Raw genomic sequence first — 19,356 nt, 5'->3', positions numbered from 1 at the left:
AGTTTGGTGGAAACAGTTGGGTTCCTGTTTCCAATGATTCTAGGTAAGTAACTTAGGTTTTTTGTTATGCTTTTCTTTTACAGATGGGATGATAGAAATGACTCGGCTGGGCGTGGTGGCTCACGCCTGTAATCCCAGCACTTTGGGAGGCTAACATGAGAGGATTGCTTGAGCTCAGGAGTTCGAGACTAGCTTGGGCAACATGGCAAAACTCCGTCTCTACAAAAAATATAAAAATTAGCTGGGCGTAATGGTATACACCTGTAGTCCCAGCTACTTGGGAGGCTGAGGTGGGAGAATCTCTGAAGCCTGGGAGGCAGAGGTTGCAGTGAGCCGAGATGGTGCCACTGCACTCCAGCCTGGGCAACAGAGCGAGACCCTGTCTCAGTTTAAAAAAAAAGAGAGAAGTGAGTTACTGAATTAGAAATGAGTTACTGAAAAAGAGAGAAATGAGTTACTGAGGGGTAAGATTTTGTGACTGTATACGTTGGAAATATTTTGGGGAGAGGTTTGTTGTGAAGACTTGACGTATTAATAGGTAAGTGTAGGATAGATTTCCATAGTGCCTGACATATAATTGGCATTTGATTATTATTCTTGACTTAGTGTTCCTCCCTTTAAAAGCATAGTTATTTTCTTTCTTTCTTTTTTTTTTTTTTGACATGGAGTCTCACTCTTTCACTCACTGCAACCTCTGCCTCCTGGGTTCAAGCAATTCTCCTGCCTCAGCCTGCAGAGTAGCTGGGATTACAGGCATGTGCCACCACGCCTGGCTAATTTTTGTATTTTTAGTAGAGACGGGGTTTTGCCATGTTGGGCCAGGCTTGAACTCCTGGCCTCAAGTGATCCTCCCTCCGTGGCCTTCCAAAGTGCTGAGATTATAGGCTGAGCCACTGTGCCTGGCCTAAAAGCATAGTTATTTTCAATCAACATGGTATGATGAAAAGAAGATGGAATTTTGGATTCAAGAAAGACCAAGGTTTAAAGCTCCTTTTCTTTTTCTTTTTTTTTGAGACGGAGTCTTGCTGTGTGCTCTGCGCTGTGCCCAGGCTGGAGTGCAGTGTCGTAATCTTGGCTCACTGCAAGCCCTGCCTCTTGGGTTCATGCCATTCTCCTGCCTCAGCCTCTTGAGTAGCTGGGACTGCAGGCTCCCAACACCACGCCCAGCTAATTTTTATGTATTTTTAGTAGAGATGGGGTTTCACCGTGTTAGCCAGGATGGTCTCGATCTCCTGACTTCGTGATCTGCCCACCTTGGCCTCCCAAAGTGCTGGGATTACAGGCATGAGCCACTGCGCCTGGCCTATAGCTCCTTTTCATCCCTTGGGCAATGTTCTGATTTTCTATTATTGCCTAACAAGTCTATCCAAAATGTAGTGGCTTAATACAATAACTTATTATTATCTCTCATGTTTCTGTGGATTGACAGGGTTCAGCTGGACACTTCTCCCCTTAAGGTCTTTCATGTGGTTGTGGTCAGATAGTACCTGGAGATGGGGCCATCTGAAGACTCTGCCCTAGGCTGGATCCAAGATGGTGTTTTCCTTTTACTTGTCTGATGTCTCAGTGCTCTTGGAGATGGCCTCTCTATCCAGCAGAGTAGCCTAAACTTATGTGGCTGCTCAGGGTTCCAAGAGTTAGGAAGTAGAAGTTGCCAGGCAGTTAAGGGCTTTGGAACTGGCATAGTATTGTATCTGTTAAAGAAGTCACAGGGCCTCCCAGATTCAAGGGGCTTGAGAAATAAACTGCATGTCTTTAAAGGGAGTGGGAAGGTCACATTGCAGAAGAATATATGGGCTGAGAGGTCTTATTGGGGCTGTCTCTGGAAGGTCATCTGGGCACAATTTTTCTTCATTTTCTTGTTTGCAAAATAGCAATAACAATATTTACCTCACAGAGTGGTTAAGTGGAATAGCACAGTGTCAAGCACATCATGTGTTTAGTAAATATAAGTAGACTTCCCCCCTTAATTCTCTAACTTAACAAATTACTTCTGATCTACTTTTATTTTAAACGGCCGCAAATTTGCTCAGTATATGGTTTGGTTAACTGTTTCTTCACCTGACTATGTTTCTCAGACTGTTGTAACTTAAAACAAACTTTATCATGGAAAATTTCAAACACATCAAAGTAAAGAGAATACCACATTAACAGAATAAGGGACAAAAACTGCATGATCATCTCAATTCATGCAGAAAAAGCATTTGATAGGTCCAGCACGCTTTCATGATAAAAACACTCAACTAGGAATAGAAGGAAACTCAGCATATCAAAGTGTATTTATGAAATCCCACAGTGGCTGGGCCTGTTGGCTCATGCCTGTAATTCCAGCACTCTGGGAGGCCAAGGTGGGAGGATCACTTGAGTCCAGGAGTTTGAGACCAGCCTGGGCAACAAAGTGAGACCTAATCTCTGCAAAAAATAAACACAATTAGCCAGGCATGGTGATGTACGCCTATAGTCCTAGCTACTTGGGACGCTTTGGTGGGAGGATTGGTTGAGTCTGCAGTGAGCAAAGATCGTACCATAGCACTTCAGAATGGGCAACAGAGCAAGACCCTTCCCACCCTCACCCACCCCCTCCCCCCAACAAAAAAAAGCCCACAGTGAACATCTTATTCAGTGGTGAAAGACCGAAAGCTTTCCCCCTAACATCAGGAACATGGCAAAGATGCCCATTCTTGCCACCGCTATTTCAACATAGTATTAAGAGTCCTGGCCAGAGCCAATTTAGGCAAGAAAAAGAAAAGCACCCAAATTAGAAAGGAAGAAGTAAAATTATCTCTGTTCACAGATGATATGATCTTATTTGTTGAAAACCCGGAAGCTGGCTGCAGTGGCTCATGCCTGTAATCCCAGCACTTTGGGAGGCCGAGGCAGGCGGATCTCGAGGTCAAGAGATCGAGACCATCCTGGCCAACATGGTGAAACCCCGTCTTTACTAAAAATACAAAAATTAGCTGGGCATGATGGCAGGCATTTGTAGTCCCAGCTACTTGGGAGGCTGAGGCAGGAGAATTGCTTGAACCCAGGAGGCAGAGGTTGCAGTGAGCCGAGATTGCGCCACTGCACCCCAGCCTGGTGACAGAGCGACACTCCATCTAAAAAAAAAAAAAAAAAGAAAACCCTAAACATTCCACAAAAAACCCTGTTATAACTAATAAATGAATTCAGCAAAGTTGCAGGATACAAAATCAACACACAAAAATTAGTTATGTTTCCATACACAGTGAACAACTTGAAAAATTAAGAAAACAATTCCATTAACAATAGCATCAGAAAGAATGAAAGTTAGGAATGACCCTAACCAAAGAAGTGAAAAATTTGAATATTAAAAACCATAAAATACTGCTGAAAAGAATTAAAGAGCATACAAATAAATAGAAAGACATCCTATATTCATGGATTGGAAGACTTAATATTGTTAAGATATGAATTCTGCCCAAAGCGATTTACAGATTCAACAGAATACCTATCAAAATCCCAACAGCATTTTTTTTGCAAATAGAAGTTTCATCCCAAAATTAATTTGGAATCTCACGTTACCCCTAATAGCCAGAACAGTTTTCAAAAAGAAAAACAAAGCTGGAGGACTCAAACTTTCTGATTTCAAAATATATTACTAAGCTATGGTAATAAAACTACTGTGGTACTGGCATAACAACAGACATATAGACAATGGAATAGAGACTCCAGAAATAAACCCTTGCATATGTGGTCAGACGATCTTGGACAGAGGTGCCAGGATCCCTCTGTGGAGCAAGGACAGTCTCTTCAGCAAACAGTGTTGGGAAAACTGGACTTTTACATACAAAACAAAAATTTGGACTCATATTTTACACTATATATAAAAATAAACTCAAAGTGGATTAAAGACCTAAATATAAGACCTAAAACTGTAAAACTCCTAAAAGAAAACTTAGAGGAAAGGCTTATAACTTAAAACTTAGAGGAAAGGCTTTATAACTTTGGATTTGGCAGTGATTTCTTGCATATGATACCATAAGCACAGGCAACAAAAGCAAAAATAGGCAAATGGGACTGCATCAAACTTAAAAACTTTGGTGCATCAATGAACACAATCAACTTGAAAAGGCAACCTGTGGAATGGGAGAAAATGTTTGTAAATTGTGTATCTGTTAAAGTATTAATATCCAGAATGTAGAAAGAACAACAACTCAACAACAAAAGATCAGATAAACAGATTAAAAAATAGGCAAATGACTTGAATAGTCATTTCTCCAAAGATGATAAACCAATGGTCAAGACACATTTGAAAAGATGTTCAACATCACTAATCATCAGAGAGATCCAAATCAAAACCACAATGAGATATCACCTCACATCCATTAGGATGGCTACTATTAAAAAACAAACAGGGAATTACGAGTGTTAGTGAAGATTATGAGAAATTGGAACTATTCTTGTGCACTGTTAGTGGGACTGTAAAATGGTGCAACTGTGATGGAAAACAGCATGGCAGTTCCTCAAAAAATTAAAAATAGAATTACCATGTAATCCATCAAACTCACTTCTGGATATGTATCCAGAAGTATTCAGTGCAGGACCTCAGAGAGATATTTGCACACCTATGCTCATAGCACATTCAGGATAGCTAAGAGGTGAAAACAACCCAGATGTCCTTGATGAATAAATAAAATATGGTATATACACACAATGGAATATTATTTAGCTTTAAAAAGGAAATAAATCCTGTCATATGCGACAGTGTGAGTGAACCTTGAGGATATTGTGTTAAGTGAAATAAGCCAGTCAAAGACGAATACTGTATGCTTTCACTTATATTAGATATTATTACTGAAACACCAGGGATGTGTTCTAGGTTATGCTGCTTGCTGCACAGAAAGCCAGTTGCTGAGACGGTGAGTTTTGCCAGAGAAGGTTTTAATTGGGTGCTGTAGCTGAGGAGAGGGTAACTCGGTCTCAAATCCATCTCCCTGGCTGACTACAATTAAGGGCTTATATAGCAGGGAAGAACTGTAACTACATGCAGGAAAATAGGAATTAGGGAGAGATAAGGAAGAGAAGTTGGTCAACAGGAAGCAGGAGGTCACTTAGGCAATCATGATGGGTTGAGGGGTTTGAGGTTTCATTGTTTAGATGCAGTGATCTGGTACGTTTCAGTTCCTTGATATCATCTGGGAGACCTGATGGTTGGTTTCCTGAGAAAGGAACTCAGATAAGACAAATGTAACTTTTTCAAGTTTTAAGACTGGGAGGGTCAATTTCTATCTTTATTCAAAAGAAACTATAATGGTCAGTTCTGTGGGACAGTTGGGTTGTTGGTGTCAGTATCAAAAATTATAAATTCATAGAAACAGAGGTAGAATGGTGGTTACCAGGGAATGAAGGGGAGAAATGGGTTGTTGTTGTTTAATGGGTATAGAGTTTCAGTTTTGCAAGATGAGAAGGTTCTGGAGATGTTTCACAGCAGTGTGAATATACTTAACACTTCTGAACTGTACACTTAAAAATGGTTAATATGGGCTGAGTCTGGCTCATGCCTGTAATCCTAGTATTTTGGGAGGCTGAGGCAGGCAGATTGCTTGAGCTTAGGAGTTCAAGACCAGCCTGGGCAACATGGTGAAGCCTCATGTCTACAAAAAATACAAAAATTAGCCAGGTGCAGTGGCATGCACCTGTAGTCTCAGGAGGCGGAAGTTACAATGAGTTGAGATCATGCCACTGCGCTCCAGCTTGGGTGACAGAGGGAGACCCTGTCTCAGAAAAAAAAAAAAAAGGTTAAGATGGGAAATTTTTATGTATTTTCTACCACAAAATGTGACAGAATAATACAACAAATCTACATGTATACAGCTTCAACAATTATCAACTTATAACCAATCTTATTTTATTTCTGTCCTCATCTAACACCTTGTCTCTTGATTAGTTGGAAGCAATTGATAGAGTTTTTGAGCTCTTAGAGTGAAGGGGTGGACCCTTAACATAGCTGGAAATCATGGGAAAGCTAGTGACTTGTGTGAATCCGGAAGAAAAGTGGTACTAGTAAGTGGAGTGAGATGAAGTCTTTATAAGGAAAATCTAGAAACAGGAAATATAATATCTTTAGAGTATCATTTTGGGGTTTCCAGGTATCTAAGAGGCAGATTAAAGAAATGGAAGTGAGATAGTTTTTTGAGACCAGACTTTGTTCTGAAATCAGACTTCAGATACAAATGTGCATTTTTTACTTTGATAATTAGAGAGTGAAGATCTTGTGTATTCTAAAAAGTTCTGTTTTTCCTGTAATGTTGATTGCAGCAGGATAGTCCAGGGCTGTGTGGTTTGTTTTATAAGTAGCTACTTTTATCAAGAATAATTAGCAGAGCATTTGGGAAGAGTTTTGGCTTTTCTTCCCTGAAATAAAAATATAACTATTTAGAAAGCTTTTATTGTTGCTTATAAATGGAAGGAGTACTTGTCACTTCCAAATGACAGGAAGAACCATAGAGCACTTCTACAGTTTGATTTATATCTCTTAAGTGTCATGTTCCTGTGCAGGAGCTGTAGTGGTTGACAGCCTGGTTCCTAGAACTGAGAGGTGAAGCCAGCTGAGCTTCTGGATTGGGTGGGGACTTGGAGAACTTTTGTGTCTAGCTAAAGCATTGTAAATGCACCAACCAGTGCTCTGTGTCTAGCTAAAGGATTGTAAACACACTAATCAGCACTCTGTAAAAATGTACCAATCAGCACTCTGTAAAATGGACCAATCAGCGCTCTGTAAAATGGACCAATCAAGCAGGACGTGGGCGGGGACAAGGGAATAAAAGCTGGCCGCACCAGCCAGCAGTGGCAAGCAGCTTGGATCCCTTCTGCACTGTGGAAGCTTTGTTCTTGGCTCTTCTCAGTAAATCTTGCTGCTGCTCACTCTTTGGGTCTGCGCTACTTTTATGAGCTGTAACACTCACCTGGAGGGTCTGTGGCTTCATTCCTGAAGTCAGCGAGACCGTGAACCCACCGGGAGGATCAAACAATTCCGGACGTGCCAACTTTAAGAGCTGTAACACTCCCTGCGAAGGTCTGCGGCTTCACTCCTGAAGTCAGCGAGACCACGAACCAACCAGAATGAAGAAACTCCGGACACATCTGAACATCTGAAGGAACAAACTCTGGACAGACTGTCTTTTTTTTTTTTTTGAAATGGTGTCTCGCTCTGTCACCCAGGCTGGAGTGCAGTGGCGCGATCTCGGCTCACTGCAAGCTCCGCCTCCCGGGTTCACACCATTCTCCTGCCTCAGCCTTCCCAGTAGCTGGGACTACAGGCGCCCGCCACCACGCACGGCTAATTTTTTGTATTTTTAGTAGAGACAGGGTTTCACCGGGTTAGCCAGGATAGTCTCAATCTCCTGACTTTGTGATCCACCCTTCTCGACCTCCCAAAGTGCTAGAATTACAGGCGTGAGCCACTGCGCCTGGTCAGGACACACCATCTTTAAGAAGTGTAACACTCACTGGGAGGGTCCGCGGCTTCATTTTTGAAGTCAGTGAGACCAAGAACCCCCGGGAAGGAATAAATTCCGGACACAGAACCGTGACTGGGACCATGTGAAGTGGGGACTTCACATGATCCCAATAGGAGATCGCACCACTGCACTCCAGCCTGTGCGTCAGAGTGAGACTCTGTCTCAAAAAAAAAAAAAAAAAAAAAAAGAGATTAGATGCCTCTTGCCATGCAGAAAGTTAGGGAAATAGTGTTCTAGTTACAGGAAGCTTTTAGGCAGTGCTGAGCTTGATGAGTTCAAAGAATCAAAAGAAGTCCAGTGTGTGGCTGGAACACACTGAAGGAGGGGAGGGGTGACAATGAGATTGTCAAGTTGAGCACAGACCAGCCTTGTAAATCATGTTAAATAATTTAAGAGTTTTTGTAAGTAATTGAAATATTTTAAGCTGGGTAATGATATGGTCTGTTTTATGCTTTAAAAAAGATGGTTCTTTTTTGATTTCAGATTGGAAAGGACTAAAAGAGAAGCAGGACACGACTTAAGAGGGAAGATATTCGGGCTGGGAGTGGTGGCTCACGCCTGTAATTCCAGCACTTTGGGAGGCTGAGGCAGGCGGATCACTCGAGGTCAGGAGTTCGAGACCAGCCTGGCCATCGTGGCGAAACACCGTCTCTACTAGAAATACAAAAATTAGCCGGGTGTGGTGGCACATGCCTGTAATCCCAGCCACTCTGAAGGCTGAGGTGGGAAAATTGCTTGAACCCAGGAGGCAGAGGTTACAGTGAGCCAAGATTGTGCCATTGCACTCCAGCCTGAGTGACAGAGCGAGACTTCGTCTCAAAAAAAAAAAAAAAAAAAAAAAGAGAGGGTAAGATATTTAGTGCTCAGAACCAGTGCTGGCTTGGGTTAAGGTAGCAGCAGCGGCACAAGGAGTATGTAGATGTGGGAAATGTGTTTGTGTTTGGAGTACCAGGACTTATGGGTGGGAGGTGAAAGAGAGGCGTTATGAATGACCCCTGGGTTTCTAGTATGAGCAAACTGGTATGCCACCTCTCGAGGGTGTGTGTGTGTGTGTGTGTGTGTGTGTGAGAAAAAGCATGTGAGAGAGCATACATATAAGAGTAAGTGAGTCTGGAATTCAGAAGACTGGCCTGGGATAGAGATACACATTTGGGGGGGAGTTGGCATGTAGAGAGATTTAAAGCAATAGGAATGAGTGAGAGAGGGAGAGAGAAGAAAGAGGGCCTAGCACTGTGATTTCATTTTTCTATTGACTCTGTTTTTTGAATTTAATTTTAGACAGTAAAATAGATAAGGTTAGCTTTCCAAAATCAGTCTCATTTGTATTCGGCATTCCGATAAACTCATATATTTGCATATATTATTGTTATTATTTTTTGATACAGGGTCTTGCTGTGTTACCCAGACTGCAGTGCAGTTGCACCATCACAGCTTACTGCAGCCTCAACTTCCTGGGCTCAAGCGATCCTTTGGCCTCAGCCTCCAAGTAGCTGGGACTACAGGCATGCGCCACCATGCCTGGCTAATTTTTAAATTTTTGTAGAGACAAGGTCTCACTATGTTGCCCAGGCTGATCTCAAACTCCTGAGCTCTAGCAATCTTCCTGCCTCATCCTCCCAAAGTGTTAAGATTATAGGCGTGAGCCACCATGCCTGACCAGATAAATTTTCGGAATGGGAGAGAAAGGGATGGAGTTGCAGCTTTCTGGGAGGGTAGGGGATGAAGGAGTAGAGGAGGACTCAGGGATTTATGTGGTCTCCAGATTACTTCATTTCTGGAGTAGTTTACAGTATGCCCGTTATGAATGTGTCTCATCCTTTATGTGTGTAGTGGAGAAAAAAGGTTGAGTTTCTGATCCTCAAGGTAAAGTCGATATTAATAGTTGTCTAAAGTTTTCTACATTCTGGCCCCTATCTGCCTGTCTGCATATCCACATTCATACCACTCCCTTCTAACCTCCATGCATGCTGTTTTCTATCATCATGGTCCTAGACCTAGAATTTCCTTTTTCATTGGACAAATATTTTAGGTCTCTGTTTCAGTCAGAGCTTTCCCTAGTTCCCCCAGGCAAACTCTGTATTTGTTTCTGTTTCTAGTGTTCGTTGGTTATAGCAATTATTGTATTAAATTTGCTGTTTCTTGGTTTGACTGTCTCCTCAAGAAACTAATCTTTTTGACATGAGGGATTTTTTTTTTCTTTTAAAAAAGCACTTGAGGGCCAGGCATGGTGGGTTATGCCTGTAATCCCAGCACTTTGGGAGGATCACTTGAGCACAGGAGTTCGAGGCTGCCTTGAGCCATGATTGTGCCACTGCACTCCAGTCTAGGTGACAGAATGAGACCCCATCTCTTTAGAAAAAAAGTGTTTCAGTGTTTGAATTACCATCCTGTCTTTCTTTGAAGAGCCAAATACAGCTTACATCATCTTCAGGTAAAACAAAATTTAGGGTTCAGAAACTATATGGCATAAGAAAATAGTTGAACTGGGCACAGTGTTTCATGCCTGTAATTCCAGCACTTTGGGAGGCCAAGGTGGGCAGATTGCTTGAGCTCAGGAGTTCTTTCAGATCAGCCAGGGCAACATGGCAAGACCTTATCTCTACCAAAAATACAAATAGCTGGTCATGGTATGTGCCTGTGGTCCCAGCTGAGGCCGGGAGGATTGCCTGAGCCCTGGAGGTCAAGGCTACGGTGAGCCAAAACTGTGCCACTGCACTCCAGCCTGGGCAACAGAGTGAGATCGTGTCTCAAAAATAAAATAAAATAAAATAAAATTTAAAAAAAGAAACAAAATGGTTGAAAATGTCTTTCCCATGCCTTTGGAGTCTAGGATGAGGTTTAAAAAAATGTCTTTCTCAGGTCTATTTTAATAGGTAGTTAAAATATACTTTAAAAAATTATTATAAGGCAGTCTCTAAAGTGTATTCTTATCCCCAAAGCTTGATATTACTTAAAAGAAAGATGTATTACTGAAGGAAATAGAAATTGAATTAATGGAATTGTTTTGGTTATTTGAATTGTCATTTCTGTAGGGTATTTGAGAATTGTTAGGTCTTATTTGGAACCATTGATAAACAAGATAGAATAGAAATATTGTACTGCCTCATTGTTCCTAGTCTACAAATTGACTTATGCTGTTATTCAGTTTATGTCTCTCTCTCTTTTTTTTTTTTTTGAGATGGAGTTTCGCTCTTGTTGCCCAGGCTGGAGTGCAATGGCGCGATCTTGGCTCACTCCAACCTCGACCTCCCGGGTTCAAGCGATTCTCCTGCCTTAGCCTCCCGAGTAGCTGGGATTACAGGCATGTGCCACCACGGCTAATTTTTTTTTTTTTTTTTTAAGTAGAGATGGGGTTTCTCCATGTTGGTCAGGCTGATCTCGAATTCCCGACCTCAGGTGATCTGCCCGCCTGGCTTCCGAAAGTGCTGGGATTACAGGCATGAGCCACCACACCTGGCCCAGTTTATGTCTTTTGTATGTACACAGTAAAAAGTGGTAGTCTCTTTCTTTACATAGTAAAAAGTAGCAGTTTCTTACTTTTTTTTTTGAGACAGAGTCTCGATCTGTCGCCCAGGCTGAAGTGCAGTGGCACTATCTGGGCTCACTGTGACCTCTGCCTCCTGGGTTCAAGCAGTTCTCCTGCCTCAGCATCCGAAGTAACTGGGAGTACAGGCACACGCCACCACACCCCAGCTAATTTTACATTTTTAGTAGAGATGGAGTTTCACCATGTTGGCAAGGGTGGTCTTGAACTCCTGACCTCAAGTGATCTGCCCACCTTGGCCTCCCAAAGTGTTAGGATTGCAGGCGTGAGCAACCGCGCCCAGACTAAAAAGTAGCAGTTTCTATACCCATCATTATTATAATGTTTTACTGCGTTGATATGTATATAGTGGAGCTTTTTTGTTAGATTTGAAGAAAAAATTAGACGATGAATTCATTCTAATTAAAAAAATAGGCCAGGTGCGGTGGCTCACGCCTGTAATCCCACCACTTTAGGAGGCCAAGGCAGGCAGATCACCTGAGGTCGGGAGTTCGAGACCAGCCTGACCAACATGGTAAAACCCCGTCTCTACTAAAAATACAAAATTAGCTGGGCATGGTGGCAGGTGCCTATAATCCCAGCTACTTGGGAGGCTGAGGCAGGAGAATGGCTTGAGCCTGGGAAGCAGAGATTGCAGTGAGCCAAGACCGTGCCATTGCACTCCAGCTTGGGCAGCAAGAGCGAAACTCTGTCTAAAAAAAAAAAGGCCGGGCGCAGTGGCTGATGCCTATAATCCCAGTACTTTGGGAGGCTGAGGCAGGGGGATCACCTGAGGTCGGGAGTTCGAGACTAGCCTGACCAACATGGAGAAACGCTGTCTCTAATAAAAATACAAAATTAGCCAGGCATGGTGTTGCATGCCTGTAATCCCAGCTACTCGGGAGACTGAGGCAGGAGAATCTCTTGAACCTGGGAGGCAGAGGTTGTGGTGAGCCAAGATCGCACCATTGCACTCCAGCCTGGGCAACAAGAGTGAAACTCCGTCTCTAAATAAACAAATAAATAACCTAAATTTTAAAATAAAAAAATCTTTGACACTCTACCTTTCAGCTGTCAGTGGAAACCACTTAGGTAGCTATGAAGCAATTCTGCAAATACTTTATGGAATTCTATATTTGCCAGAGTATAATAGAAAAAACTAGGCCGGGACTGGGCGTGGTGGCTCGTGCCTGTAATCCCAGCACTTTCGGAGGCCGAGGCGGGTGGATTGCCTGAGGTCGGGAGTTTGAGACCAGCCTGACCAACATGGTGAAACCCTGTCTCTACTAAAAATACAAAAATTAGCCAGGGGCTTGTAATCTCAGCTACTTGGGAGGCTGAGGCAGGAGAATCACTTAAACCCAGGAGGTGGAGGTTGCAGTGAGCTGAGATCACACCATTGCACTCTAGCTCCTGGGCAAGAGAGCGAGACTTCATCTCAAAAAAAAAAAAAAAAAAAAAAAAAGAAGTCCGGGTGTGGTGGCTCACAGTTGTAATCCCAGCACTTTGGGAGGCTGAGGCAGGTGGATCAGCTGAGGTCGGGAGTTCGAGGCTAGCCTGACCAACGTGGAAAAACCTCGTCTCTCCTAAAAATACAAAATTGGCCAGGCGTGTTGTCGCATGCCTGTAATCCTAGCTACTCGGGAGGCTGAGGCAGGAGAATCATTTGAACCCAGGAGGTGGAGGTTGCCGTGAGCCGAGATCATGCCATTGCACTCCAGCCTGGGCAACAAAAAGAAAAACAAAAAAAAAAGAAAAAGAAAAAACTAGGCTGGGCTCAGTGGCTTATGCCTGTAATTCCAGCACTTTGGGAGGCTGAGGCAGGAAGATCACTTCAGTTCAGGAGTTTGAGATCAGCTTGGGCAACATAGCAAGACCTCATCCTCTACAAAAAGTAAAAAAAAATTAGGTATGTTGGCATGTGCCTGTGGTCCTAGCTACTCTGAAGGCTGAGGCAGGAGGATCTCTTGAGCCTGGGAGATCGAGGCTGCAGTGAGCCATGATCATACCACTGCAGTCCAGCCTGGGTGACAGAGTGAGACCCTGTCTCACAAAAGAAAAAAAAAACAAAAACTACTTGAGTCAGCAAGTACATACAACATTTCAGAGCCTCAGCTTGTATACTGCATGTTATTCTGAAACTATAGATACCACGTAGCTTTCTAATGAAAAAGTTTTATTTGTTTCTTCCTTTCTTTTATAGGAATATATATGTCCCAGATGTGAATCAGGCTTTATTGAAGAAGTGACAGATGATTCCAGGTATTGTACAAGCTCATGAATAAATCAGACATTCTATTATCAAAACTATTTTCTCTCAGCATGGACTGAGTAAGTTGAATTTGTTTTACAACTTACACGCTACAGAGAGAGCGAGAGTGAGAGAGAGAGAGTCAGTGAGTGCATGAGCTTGCACAAGAGAGGGCAGAAGAATGGGAGAGGAAAAAGAAAGAAAAATGGGAAAATTTGGAAAGTGATATCATAGCAGATGTGGTGATACTCACTGCTCCTGATTGTATGTGGCATTCCATGTACATCTGTATGCATGTCAGAGTAAATCTGGTAAGTTTTCATTTATTATCTGAGACTTGGGGCTTCTCTTAGATTATTAGTTGGTTTTTAGTGACCACTCTGCTGTCTGAAGGTAAACTGCTGTTATACCTCTTTGGCGGGTTAGGGAGTGACTTCTGACAAAGATACCTAATCAGGTAAACAGGCTGTTCTAGCCAGGAAAACCGATTGTTACTCTGCTTTGAGGAGGCCTTGAGTCTCTTGTTCTTATTAAGATTATTTGGCCAGTGTGGTGGCTCACGCCTGTAATCCCAGCACTTTGGGAGGCTGAGGTGGGTGGATCACCTGAGGTCAGGAGCTCAAGACCAGCGTGGTCAACATAGTGAAACCCTGTCTCCATTAAAAACACAAAAATTAGCTGGGTATAGTGACGGGTGCCTGTAATCCCAGTTACTTGGGAGGCTGAGGCAGGAGAATCACTTGAAACCGGGAGGCGGAGGTTGCAGTGAGCCAAGACTCCAGCCTGGGCAACAAGAGTGAAACTGTGTCTCAAAAAAAAGAAAAAAGAAAAGATTATTGCTGTCAAACTTAGGCCATCTTTCCAGGGTGATATTAATATATGGGTTTGTAATGCTTGGAATTTGTTCTTATTGGCCTTCATAAAGGTATACAGCTGATAGAAAGGGGAAATATTTCTGAAAGTGACTATTACATATTCCTTTTTTGTTTATGTGAACAAAACTATAAAATCTTTTTTCTTTTTTCTTTTTTCTTTTTTTTTGAGACAGAGTCTTGCTCTGTTGCCAGATTGGAGTGCAGTGGTTTGATCTCGGCTTACTGCAACCTCTGCCTCCCAGGTTCAAACGATTCTTGGGCCTCAGCTTGCCCAGTAGCTGGGACTACAGGTGTCTGCCACTATGCCCTGCTAATTTTTGTGTATTTTTAGTAGAGACGGGGTTTTGCCGTGTTGGCCAGGCTGGTCTTGAACTCCTGACCTCAAGTGATCCGCCTGCCTTGGCCTCCCAAAGTGCTGGGATTACAGGCATGAGCCACCGTGCCCAACCTAAAATCTTTTTTTTTTTTTTGAGATGGAGTCTCACTCTTTTGCCCAGGCTGGAGTGCAAGGGCACTATCTTGGCTCACTGCAATCTCTGCCTCCCAGGTTCAAGTGATTCTCCTGCCTCAGCCTCCCAAGTAGCTGAGATTACTGGCATGCACCACCATGCTTGGCTAATTTTTGTATTCTTAGTAGAGATGGGGTTTCACCGTGTTTGCCAGGCTGGTCTTGAAGTCCTGACCTCGTGATCCGCCCATCTTGGCCTCCCAAAGTGTTGGGATTACAGGTGTGAGCCACTGCACCTGGCCTAACTTAAAATTTTAATAAATTTTAGAATAGCATTGATAGGATGGCCTCTTTTGGCTAAACACAATGGCACATTTGTTCTTTTGGGGCTATTTGGTTAAACATTCGTCTGAAAATTGAAGAAGTACCGACTGGTCAAAAAGAATCTGTAATCTGAAGCCTCTTAATCTTGGAGTGACTTTGGGGATTTTAATGGCCGTAGGTAATTCCTTTACTGTTACCGTTGGCAGAATCTAAAGTTGAAGGTCCCTTCCACAACCAGGAAAAACTACACATTTTACAGTATGTACTATTAGTTTTACTTTACTAATGATTGGTGATTATATGTGTAAATAAGCTGGAGCTTCTGGGGCAATATGTGGCATGGAATCTATTTTGCTACAGTTAAATGTCATCTTGGTTTTAAATAGTACAATACCAACTTTAAACGTGTAAGATTAGCATGACTGCAAAATTAGCAATTTTGTGTGGATGGCATGCTAACTTGGGATAGCTTTTTGTTTGTGCCATTATAATTGCATCAAATAACTTATTTCAGGCACTTATGCTCTGCATGTGCTAAATAAAAGATATATTGGTTATGGGGGAACAATTAATGGGCTTATCTTTTGCCAACTTTTCAAGTAGTAACCCTGGTTTCTTTAGGCAGGTTGTACTTTTATGCAAATACAGTTACAAATGAGAATGATTAACTGTAGGATGAATCTTTATCTAGCAGGGAACTGTGGATTCTGTGGTTTTTGTTCTTAATTCTTTTATGTGTCTTTGTAGATCAAAGGTTGTCTTATATAGGTGCTATTGGTAGCAATTTACTCAAATGCAAAGACTGTGTGGTTTGAAAGAGATTAGTGTTTTAAATGAAAGAAGAAATCTTTTTCTTAGAATCCTTGTCTTAGAGGCAGTATGATATTTCCTTCTATAAAGTTCATAAACATTTGCTGATTTAAATACTTAGCAATTGCAGTGGTAAGTAGTGGAAGGGTAAAAACCAGTAAGAGGAGGGCCTTGCATGTAAATATTAGATAATGGGCTCCATCTGCTCTTAAACTTCCATGTAGAGGAGCACCTTGTAAGTTTTCTTAAGCTTTGTAACATTTCTCAGAACAATGTGGTGGTTTTTATTATCCCTTCTCTATGATTAGCTCTATTATTCTTTAAAGGAATTTTAAGGAAAGGGAACGGTGAGGTAGCTTCAGGGAGAGCAGAACCCCAGAAAATAAGAGTTGCGGTTTCAATTACCAAGGATGTTTGAATCCCTGAAACTGTGTAGTAAAGGCAGGAAGGAAGAGTCTTGGAAGCCTGTCTGGGCTTGAGCAATCAAATGGATACATAGCCACTCAATGTAGTTTTTTATGGTATGTGGTAGTTCAATTAGCTGTTTATTTAGCATAGATGTACAAGTACTTTTGGGCTTGTTATACATTTGGAGTGATTTTTACAAAAGCGTTTTTCTGAAATTAATACAGGTATTAAATGGTTTCTTATCAGGGAATAAGGCTTGAGAATGGTTGCATAAAGAATGGCATTAGCTTTGCTTTTTCACTTTTGGTTTCAGACTAGCTAGGGTGTGTTTGTTTCCTCAGTGAGCTCAGCACAATGCCTGGATTGGTATTGTAATCCTACAAATGAAAACTATTTGTAGTAGTTTGTGAACTTATCATTGGGGTGAGTGTTTGTATGTTTGTGTGTTTAAGTGTGTCTCTTGAAGTAAAAGTGGTATCCAGCAGTTCCTGTGATTCTTTCCATCCCCTCTTCCTGGATGTGTTAGCTTGTTTTGTTTGTTCTTTGCAAATTTCATGGGGACAATGGGATTTAATATTTCTCTCCACTCTTCAGGGTCTTTGGGAATAGATAGTTATTTTATCATTTTCACATGTGATTAATTCAACAACTTTTGAGTATCAATATAGGATATTGACATTGCAGGATTTTAAAAGGTGATAGTACTGTGTAATGTCTGACACTTAAACACTCTACATGTATTTGAGGCATTAATAAATTGCAGTCTTTGCCTTCTGAATTTGTATTAATGAAGGAGGGAAATGGGTTGAAATGGATGTGGCAAATCCTAGATATTTATAATACAAGGTAGGTTTTAGAATCAAAGTGAGAGTGCAGAAGGGTGTGGAAGAGTCTTATTTGGTTGGTGAGTTCAGAAAGGCTTGACGGAGGAGGTAGCATTTGAGATGGGTCCTGAAAGGTGGGTAGGGGGAGAAATATTTATTGAATCCTTTTATAATGTTTTAAATACAGTACCAGGCCCCTTACGTTACTACATTTAATCATTCCTAAGAAATACTAACTATTGTAGCCTCAAATGTTGTGTTCATCTGGTGGTTGAATGGTTTTTTAGTGAAATACTTTGTTTTGTTAGCGTTCTTGAGGATAAATATTTGTCTTTTGATAGGTCAAATCTGAATTGCATTGCTGCCTGTGGGTCCTTCTTCCTTCTCTATGGTGGCTTCTCCAATTTTTCACTGGATTTAGCCTTGAAAACCACTTGATTTTGTGGTTTATGACTTTTCATAGATTAATTCCCATGCCAGTTGTTCATAATTTCCTTTAATAGGTGTTGTGTTGGGATGAGTTATTTTTCCTTATTGGGCTTTGTTCTCATTATGCCATTCTATATTTAGCTTCTGGGAGGGGAGCTTGTTCCTGGGAATAGAATCACCACTCATTCCTTTTCTCTTTAGTTTTTTAGGTGGTGGCGGCAGTCGGATAGACAATAGCACAACAACACATTTTGCAGAGGTAAGTTTTCCTTTAGCTGTAGGAATTCTTTAAGAAGTGGTTAGGTGTTAAAATCATGGCAGATACTAACTTTCCAGTGTGGCACAACATCAGAGTTTAACTGAATATATAAGAAAAAATGTGGGCCGTAGTAACCCTTGGGAAGATTTGTGTTTTCAGTAGCTGGGGCTTGGGCGTGTTACCTTTGATAAACCCTTGATTAGGAGAAAGTAATAGCCTCAAACTGTATTCTTTTAAACTGGTAGTGTTTTTAATTCTTGTTTTCTACTTTGTTACTGTATATACAGTGTGAGAATAAGAAGCTTTTGCTGTTTTTGAAATAACAGTGTTGCAGACTCTGCTTTAGTGATGTGACAACCAGGTAAAGTGCAGGCCAGGATGAGTTGTCGAAGTCACAATGAAATAGTCTTCAACCTTGTACAGAGGTACTGGTTTCCAGGGCTTACCTCTAGTCAACACAGTAGTTTGGTGTAGATTAAGGATGTTTACTTGCCTTTCAGATCCCAAGATGGGGTCTGTAAATAATTTCTATGTCTTCTTATAATGTGGCGTCCATATTTTTTGGGAAAAACAAATCTTAACTGTGATTTGAAAACAGGGCATTAGTCTTCATTCTTGAATACCATTTTATATTGAATCCAGAGTAATTTTCTTTTTTCACTTCGTCCATCGACCTAAAGTCTCTTTAGTTGTGTTTTTTTTTTTAAAAAAAACATTGTAACTGTTCTTAAGTGTATAATTCAGTGGCATTAATACTCTTTGTTTTTAATCATTTAGAGACTACAACCCAGAAGGTACCAGTCAGCCTATAAAAAACACTGATGTTTTTCTTTTGCTTGTTTGTATGTGTACCCTATATTGCCATACAACTTGTTCAGCTCTAGAAAGCTGACAGATGCTAAAAGGAAGAAATAAGTTAAATCCCATAATCAGGATTTCTTTATGTTTTAGGATCACATTACCCTTTTCCAGAGATAGCCGAAGTGCCTAGAGAGATAGCAAAATATTTCACTGTTTTGTATGTAAATTGAAATTGTACTAGTAGTATATTTGAAAAGTGATATTTAATAAGAAGCCTGTAAAACCCTAAGCTTCTCTCCCTTATTATTTGAAAATTATTTTTTAAGACCTGTAGCCCCCACATTTTGATGTTGTTAGATTTATCAACATTGTCTGGGTAATGGTCCTGTTCTATTTAGGGTGGTTTTTCTGCTTATGGTCTGTGCTACTTCTTAATATACAGTATTAACAGTTTTGGTTAACTCTGAACTGCCCGGGTTGATTAGAGTGATTCCAGACAGATCGTGTTTTGAACTTGCATTTTTATTTTCCCATTTTAATGGATTGAAAAACATTATTTAATATGTATTCTGGGCCAGGCACAGTGGCTCACGCCTGTAATCCCAACACTTTGGGAGGCTGAGGTGAGCAGATCACCTGAGGTCTGGAGTTCGAGACCAGCCTAGCCAACATGGTGAAACCCCATCTCTACTAAAAATACAATAAATTAGCTGGGCATGGTGGCATGAGCCTGTAATCCTAGCTACATGGTAGGCTGAGACACGAGAATCGCTTGAACCCGGGAGGCAGAGGTTGAAGTGAGTCGAGATCGCACCACTGCACTCCAGCCTGGGTGACAGAGCGAGACTCCATCTCAAAAAAGTGAAATAAAATAAAATGTATTCTGTTTGCCAGTCCTGGAAGCCTTTATGATTTCAGTA

The 19,356-nt window shown here is 41.5% G+C and overlaps 1 protein-coding gene across 2 annotated transcripts in view; it reads left to right on the top strand.

Annotated features, from left to right (window-relative positions):
* RNF115 (ring finger protein 115) overlaps positions 1-19,356 on the top strand; it is an 82,568-nt gene that overhangs the window by 21,880 nt on the left and 41,332 nt on the right. Inside the window, exons 2-4 of one of the 2 annotated variants that reach the window (XM_055356970.2) lie at positions 13,211-13,269; positions 15,112-15,163; positions 17,578-17,635. In XM_055356970.2, the coding sequence (XP_055212945.1) occupies positions 13,260-13,269; positions 15,112-15,163; positions 17,578-17,635 (120 nt within the window). In that variant the 5' untranslated portion in view covers positions 13,211-13,259. The remainder of the gene's footprint in view (positions 1-13,210; positions 13,270-15,111; positions 15,164-17,577; positions 17,636-19,356) is intronic. The other variant, XM_004026490.5, reaches the window with a different exon arrangement.

The sequence above is a fragment of the Gorilla gorilla genome, chromosome 1 (assembly GCF_029281585.2).
Source record: "Gorilla gorilla gorilla isolate KB3781 chromosome 1, NHGRI_mGorGor1-v2.1_pri, whole genome shotgun sequence".
Classification (NCBI taxonomy): domain Eukaryota; kingdom Metazoa; phylum Chordata; class Mammalia; order Primates; family Hominidae; genus Gorilla; species Gorilla gorilla.
This window is presented reverse-complemented; position numbering and strand designations above follow the sequence as displayed.